The sequence below is a fragment of the Lissotriton helveticus genome, assembly GCF_964261635.1.
Source record: "Lissotriton helveticus chromosome 1_1 unlocalized genomic scaffold, aLisHel1.1 SUPER_1_unloc_34, whole genome shotgun sequence".
Taxonomy (NCBI): Eukaryota; Metazoa; Chordata; class Amphibia; order Caudata; family Salamandridae; genus Lissotriton; species Lissotriton helveticus.
The window spans coordinates 2,151,416-2,159,663 of NW_027611675.1; the positions used below are offsets into that span (position 1 = coordinate 2,151,416).

Here is an 8,248-nt window from a genome sequence, read left to right on the forward strand (position 1 = left end):
AGAAGTTACAGGTGAAAATGTAGGCACAAATGACTGTTGTTTTGAACCCATTTTCAATATATTTTATTTCAACTGTTACTTTCTATTGGAAAACCTTGAAGGATCTACACAATTGACCCCTTGCTAAATTCAGAATTATGTATTTTTTCGTAAATCTATTGCTTTCCGGGATCCATTATTGGTTTTACACCCATTTCTACCACTAGCTGGAAGGAGGTTGAAAGCACAAAAAATAGGAAAATAGCTTATTTCCTAATAAAATGCCAAAACCTTGTAGAACATTTTGGTTTTCTGACAAATGTCTGCCTGTTCGTGAAAGCTGGGAAGATCGTGATTTTAACCAAAAAAGGGAGTGGAACAGGGGGACAAAAGGCCTGGCAGCGAGTGGGCTAAGGTAAAGGGTGACCACGGGCAAGGAGGATGGTGAGGACTATAAAACATGCCAATCCTAATAGCAGACAGTGCATCAATAAAACAATACATTATAAGGAAATAGGATGTAAGGAGGAGGCTGCCGGGAACACTTAAGTGTAGATCAACATAATGTCTAATCCAGGCAATCTGCCGATGCGGCTTCTGGCCCCACTGTCCACAGGGGAACAGAGATCACATGAACAGGAGGATATACATCATACTTGGGTACAATTGTACTTGCACCAACTCACACAGGCTGCAATGGCATGCCTGTAGTCAGAGTTAGGAGGGACCCTTATGGGTGGCACAACACATGGTGCAGCCTATGGGGGTCCCCTGGAGTACCTAGGCCCTAGGTATCTAGTACCATATACTAGGGACTTACTAGGGTACACCAGCAGCCAATTAGGAATGTACCAAGGTACTCACCATAGCCAATATAGGGAGGAAGCCCAGTGACTGGGGACCTGATTAGCAGGATCTCAGTCAGACTCGTCAGAAAAACAGTATGACACCAGCATATGTCGAATCAGGAAACTCGCTCTTGATACGGTGGGGGGAGAGTTAACTGTAATGTGTAGTTAAATTGAGTGAATTGGAATCGAGGGTTCCAGGACACTTGGCTAACATGTTGTAGCGCCTGTATGCATGACTTGAGCGGTTGTGGGAGCACAGCGTTCATCTAGCCAATGCTGTCCCCCGTGTGCAGCTGGTGAAAGGTTGATGGTCGGCATTTGAAACACCTTCCTGTTGCTCTGTTCTTCAAACAATCGTTAAAGATTGGCTGAGGTGGAGTGCTCAGTGCTGTGTTATTGGAAGCCAGCATCCTACTTTCCGCTTCTATATCTCTGAATATTGCTGAGCTATAAATGTTTTATTTCTGTCTGATCTTGGTCTGCACCCGCTCTACATGTCATAGAGGGAAAGCTGCTGAGGAATTAGCAAACATGCTGCTAGTTTCAGGCTCTTCGATCACAATGCAGTAACAATCCACTATCCCGCCGCCTCACCTATCACTCGTTGACTCTGTCCCTGCCTTGGATCGGTAGGGAGCTCAGCTGATTTTTGGTGAGGTTTGTGCTGTACAAATACCACATGCATAGCACCTTTTTCAAAGGAAGAACACTTTGGTGACAACAAACTTTGCTGCTGTAGAACGCAGTTGAGCTAGTAAAGACCATGCAGCACGCTTTGGATCATTTGGCGGTGCATTTCACACTGTGAAATACTTTTATTTTACATTGTTGAGCTGTGCCTATGGCATTTTGTGTGTATTTGAAAAGCAATGCTAAGCATCTGGCCCTTTGTAAAAGCTGTGTAGGGACTGTGTCATTTCCGGGCATGTGTGAGAGTCGCAGAAGGCACTTTATCTTTATCTTATGTGCAGCGTGCGCTGTTCTGGTGCATTCTCCATCATGTGGAAAGAATGAGCGCACCTCAGGATTGTTCCATTAAATGTGGCCACGGTGGTTTGTACAGGTGATGTTAAAAAGCATGAGTAGGAGGAGAGACCCATGAAAATTCATGGGAATTACATGGTTAGAAAATGTTGTTCGCAGGTTTTGTGCTGGAATAGGAATGTTGAAAGCAGGTCTATGCATGTGAGGTGCAGGTGAATACATTTGAGAACAGACCCTACCTTGTATGGAGGGCAGCAGAGATGTAGGAGATATGGACAGAGCAGTTTGACTTAAGAGATGTTTTTAAGAGTATTTCGGGTGCTGAGCAAGATCCAGAGGTGAAAGGGTGCTAACAGGCTTTGGCTTTGGCGTGCCATCTGTGCTCTTGCTACGCTGATGCACCATAGTTGTCAACTAGTGGGCCACCAGGCTAGTGTGCTATCTCAAGCTCTAAAGTTAGTGGTGGGACAACTAAACAACAGAGCAGCCCAGCTCAATCTCCTAGTCCATCTGGGGAACTCCCACCCCGTTGGATAATACTGACAAACGTAAAAATATTTGAGAGAAATAAAACCACAAAGTAAATACAATCATTAAACTGCTGCTCTACTGCATATTGTGGGTGCAGTTGATGAAGCCAGGCACCTCTGCGAGCAGCAATATTTGATTCATGGCGCAACATCCTGATGTCCACCCTTCTATCTTGAGTCTTCCTGATCCATCTCACATCTCTTACTCAAAGAGCTGTTCTTGTTTTAACAAAACCTTGACCATATGCATCTACCTAAAGCTGTAACTAGTGTATGAGTGCTATGCGAGCGCCCTTTTTTTTTACTAACTTACTCATGAACACCTTTGCTGAAATAAGTAAGATGTGACATATTCAAAGCAACTTTTATGTACATTTCTGTGTATGGTTAAATATGCCTTCATAAGTTTCAAAAATGGTAATCAAGAAATATTTATACAATCAATTAAAAATTGTGTATGCACATTCCGTTATGTTTCACTTTAAGTTATTTTAAATCTTTTTACATCCAACAGAAAACAATCGTTGATTGTACGAAATGTTTCAAAATAAGGAAGATAACACTGTAAATCTGCAAAGACGAAGTGCGATATATTGAGTTCCAATATTCAGGAAAACATAAGTGCCGTCAGAGCCAGCCGGACCCGAACATAAACTGAGACATCCTGAAAGAAGGGACAAGGGACACGAGAAATTCAGTGATTCCACGAGTCTCAGCTGTGCACCTTCATGCCTCAAAATGAAGAAATAACCTTTAGAAAATTAAGACAACACTGATAAACCTCCTCTTGTGTAAACATGTCCAATAACAGCTTTGATCATGAGGTTGGTATGAGGTGGTTACAGCAGTGCTCTGCTTCCTTAAATAATACCAGGCCACCATTCAGTGCTAGAGGTGTATTGCAAACTGTTTCAGACCAATCCACAGCAACCATTGAAAAGCGCAACGGAGTGGAGTCAGACAACTGAAGATTAAAAGAAATAGGGGTTTTGCAGTCTAAAATAAAGAGCACTGTCCCAGTGTGTCCCGACCAGAAGGACAATGGATCTTTACCCGCATGCGTGCAGAACCATTATCCAGTCTGAAGACACAATCGCCCACGAAGAAGCCTTACACACGTTATGAGATTGGGAAATAATTGGTGACCATTGCACTTTATTCTTTAATCGGAAGGCAAACGATACATATAGAGAATGCAAGAATAACACAAGTGCTTTATCAGTCATGTTGGCCCTTCAGGAAGTACAGTCAATGGATGTAAACAAGTATATACCAGACCCAGAGACGCTAACCAAGAGAGAAGTCTCAGACACATGCAGTGAGGGCTTTAGTTTGTCTTCAATATTAAAACCCCATCAGCAAACACACACAGGGAAAAAACTATTCAAATGCACTGAATGTGCAAAGAGCTTTATTCAATTATCAGGCCTACAAATACATCAACGAACACACACAGGGGAAAAACCATATCATTGCACTGAATGTATGAAGAGCTTTAGCCAGCTATCAGGTCTCCAGACACATCAGCAAACACACACAGGGGAAAAACCATACCATTGCAGTGAATGTGAAAGTTGTTTTAATTACTCTTCAACATTAAGGGATCATCAGCGAACACACACAGGGGAAAAACCATTCAAGTGCAATGAATGTGGGAAGAGCTTTAGTCAATTAGCAAACCTAAACCGGCATCAGGGAACACACACTGGCGAAAAACCATATCATTGCAGTGAATGTGGAAGTTGTTTTAGTGATTCGTCAACATTACAGAATCATCAGCGAACACACACAGGAGAAAAACCATTCAAGTGCAGTGAATGTTTGAAGAGCTTTAGTCGATTATCAGACCTAAAATACCATCTGAGAACACACACAGGAGAAAAACCATATAATTGCACTGAATGTGTGAAGAGGTTTAATCGATTATCACACCTAAAACAGCATCAGCGAACACACACTGGGGAAAAACCATTCCAGTGCAGTGAATGTGAAAGAAGTTTTAGTGATTCATCAACATTAAGGAAACATCTGCGAACACACACAGGGGAAAAACCATTCAATTGCAATGAATGTGGGAAGAGCTTTATATATTCATCAGGACTAAAACTGCATCAGAGAACACACACAGGGGGAAAACCATTCAAGTGCAGTGAATGTGAAAGTAGTTTTAGTCAATCTTCAACATTAAGGAACCATCAGCGAACACACACAGGGGAAAAGCCATTCCAGTGCAGCGAATGTGGAAGTAGTTTTAGTCAATCTTCAACATTAAGGATTCATCAGCGAACACACACAGGGGAAAAGCCATTTCAGTGCAGTGAATGTGGAAGTAGTTTTAGTGATTTGTCAACATTAAGACATCATCAGCGAACACACACAGGGGAACAACCATTTAAGTGCAGTGAATGTGTGAAGAGCTTTTGTCAATCATCACACCTAAAATACCATCAGAAAACACACACCGGGGAAAAACCACACCAGTGCAGTGAATGTGAGAAGAGGTTTATTCGATTATCAGACCTAAAAAGGCATCAGAGAACACACACTGGGGAAAACCCATTCAAGTGCAATGGATGTGGGAAGAGCTTTATATATTTATCAAGCCTAAAATGTCACCAGAGAACTCACACTGGGGAAAAACCATTCCAGTGCAGTGAATGTGGAAGAAGGTTTAGTGATTCATCAACAGTAAGGAAACATCTGCGAACACACACAGGGGAAAAACCATTCAATTGCAATGAATGTGGGAAGAGCTTTATATATTTATCAAGCCTAAAACAGCATCAGAGAACACACACAGGGGGAAAACCATTCCAGTGCAGTGAATGTGAAAGTAGTTTTAGTGCATCTTCAACATTAAGGATTCATCAGCGAACACACACAGGGGAAAAACCATTCAAGTGCAGTGAATGTGAAAGTAGCTTTAGACGATCTTCAACATTAAGGATTCATCAGCGAACACACACAGGGGAAAAACCATTCCAGTGCAGTGAATGTGGAAGTAGTTTTAGGAATTTGGCAACATTAAGGAATCATCAGCGAAAACACACAGGGGAAAAACCATTTAAGTGCAGTGAATGTGTGAAGAGCTTTTCTCGATCATCACACCTAAAAGAGCATCAGAAAACACACACCGGGGAAAAACCATACCAGTGCAGTGAATGTGAGAAGAGGTTTATTCGATTATCAAACCTAAAACAGCATCACAGAACACACACCGGGGAATTTCCATTCAAGTGCAATGGATGTGGGAAGAGCTTTCAATCTATATCAAACCAAAAACGTCATCAGAGAACACACACTGGAGAAAAACCATTCCAGTGCAGTGAATGTCGAAGAAGTTTTAGTGATTCATCAACATTAAGGCAACATCTGCGAACACACACAGGGGAAAACCCATTCAATTGCAATGAATGTGGGAAGAGCTTTATATATTTATCAAGCCTAAAACGGCATCAGAGAACACACACGGGGAAAACCATTCCAGTGCAGTGAATGTGAAAGTAGTTTTAATGAATCTTCAACATTAAGGATTCATCAGCGAACACACAGAGGGGAAAAACCATTTAAGTGCAGTAAATGTGTGAAGAGCTTTTGTCAATCATCATACCTAAAACAGCATCAGAAAACACACACCGGGGAAAAACCATACCAGTGCAGTGAATGTATGAAGAGATTTGTTCCATTATCAGACATAAATAGGCTGTCCTGTTTTCAGTTTCTATTTTTGGTAAATTCTGGTGGGGGGTTTTCAGTGTTTTCAATATGTTAAAAAACAGTTGTTTTCAGTGGTTACACATTTTCACGCCACTAAAAACAACCGAAAAAGTGTTTTTCTGGTGTTTATGGAACGTTTTGTTTTTATCATTGCTTGCTTTCTGCACTGACAGAACATGGTATATAGACAGTGTACGTATAGTGTATATGAGGTCCAAAGAGATTTTTGCAAATTAATCTTAATGTAGTACACCATACAATACTTCTTCAGTGAGTTTTTTGTCATGTGCGTTCGCGCTTTCCTTCCCATGTAAACTTCTCTGAAAAGGCCCTCTCAGCATTCATAGCCCCTTGGGCTGAGAACCGTCAGCTAAGGGACACAGTTGGGATGACTCTTTCTTTGATGCCACATAAAGCACAAAATGATAAATATTTGCGTTTTAGTTCCTGGTCATAAAAAAAAGTGCACCAGAATGGACTAAAAAGTCAATAGCATCCCTCATTAACTCTGAAGATTGTAAAGATGCTTTCAGCATACCATCTAACAAGTGGCAAGGATCTCCTACAGGGAATCACTTCAGCTCAGGTATCAATTTTGACAGGTCATCACACAAATTTTTTATATACATAGCTGAATCACTGCAAATACAAACAATATCACTCCAATCTTTGTTGAACTTGGAAAGAACCTTTTTTGCAGAGCATAACAAGTGACACTGCGTTCCATGTTTTCCAAAAGTCTGGTGTCACTTTTTTACCACTATCCCAGATGCTTGGTGATATATATACTTGTCACTATACCTTGCATTTAATGTTTAAAGCCTGAGGTGTTGGCAATTCACCTACTATCAATACTGACCCACTAGAAATTATGGTCTGATGTATTAAGGGTTTTTACCCATTCTCTGTGGGTAAATCTGATGACACATATTAGGAAAGATTTTTATGAAACTAGCCATTTTACCTATCAGTGAAAGAATCAAATGCAGCCAAAATATCAAATATGAGTTTGATATGTCCTGATTCTCTACAGTTTATAAAATAATTAAACTAGACCTAAAACATGAAACTAAACCCTGCATCTTTAGACCAAAGGCCATAAAACTGAAAAAACTAAAAGGAAGAAGAAACAATATTTTAGTGGCATCCCTAAAGAACAAAACTCAAGCAGAATAATGTTAGCCAGTCTTTCTTACTGCTAGCTTGTATAACAAAGTTAAATTTTATTGACCCCTTCAGTAAGAACAAAATTACTCTTTCACTTTCTTTTTCCTTTCTTTAAATGGCATTTAGTTTGTGGTTGTGCAGGTGTTTATATGTTTTCACCGGTGAGGGCTATTTTTCTTTCAGTGGGTTTTTATCAGTTATTATAGGTTTAAACATAAAACCCCACAGCCTAGACATAAAACAGCATCAGAGTACGCATACAGGGGGAAATCATTCAAGTTCAGTGAATCTGGAAGTAGTTTTAGTGAATCTTCAACATTAAGGATTCATCAGCAAACGCACACCGGGGAAAAAACATTCAAGTGCAATGAATGTCTGAAGATCTTTAGTCGATTATCAGACCGAAAGTACCGCCAGAGAACACACGCAGGGGAAAAACCATACCATTGCAGAGAATGTAGAAGTAGTTTTAGTGAATCACCAATATTAAGAAAATATCAGCGAATACACACTGGAAAACCATTCAAGTGCAAGGAATGTGACAATGGATATATATATACATATATGTAAGCAGACACTGATCTTTGAATAAAAGTTTGGATTCAGACCCACGGAGTCAGCGCCTTCTTCCAATCGTACAAGCATGGTATGAAAGAATATATATATATATATATATATATATATATATATATATATCAGGTCTAAAACGGCATCAGAAAACACGCACAGGGCATATTGCGCTATTTTGAGGATAACACTGATACTGCATCCACCCCACAGGTTGAATGGGATGCATTTAAGGTGGTCACGAGGAGACACTGCCTAGGAGCACAGGCGGGACTGAGGCGTCAGGTGGATAGGGAATCGACACGGGTGGAGGCTGATCTATTGATTGCTGAACTCGCAGCGGTGGAGGGAGATGAGGCGAGATTAGCGGAAAGTCGAAGGGAACATGCGAAACTCCTAGATAGGCTGAAGAACTTAAATTACACCGCACACTCGGCACGTACACATGACACT

At 40.8% G+C, this 8,248-nt stretch overlaps 1 protein-coding gene across 1 annotated transcript in view; it reads left to right on the forward strand.

Moving 5' to 3' along the window:
- Positions 1 to 7,833, forward strand: part of LOC144805946 (uncharacterized) — a 389,169-nt gene extending 381,336 nt beyond the window's left edge. Inside the window, 2 exon segments of the mRNA XM_078672408.1 lie at positions 3,471 to 5,817; positions 5,819 to 7,833. Of these exon segments, the coding sequence (XP_078528534.1) occupies positions 3,471 to 5,817; positions 5,819 to 6,116 (2,645 nt within the window). The 3' untranslated portion in view covers positions 6,117 to 7,833.
- The last annotated feature ends 415 nt before the right edge of the window (positions 7,834 to 8,248 follow it).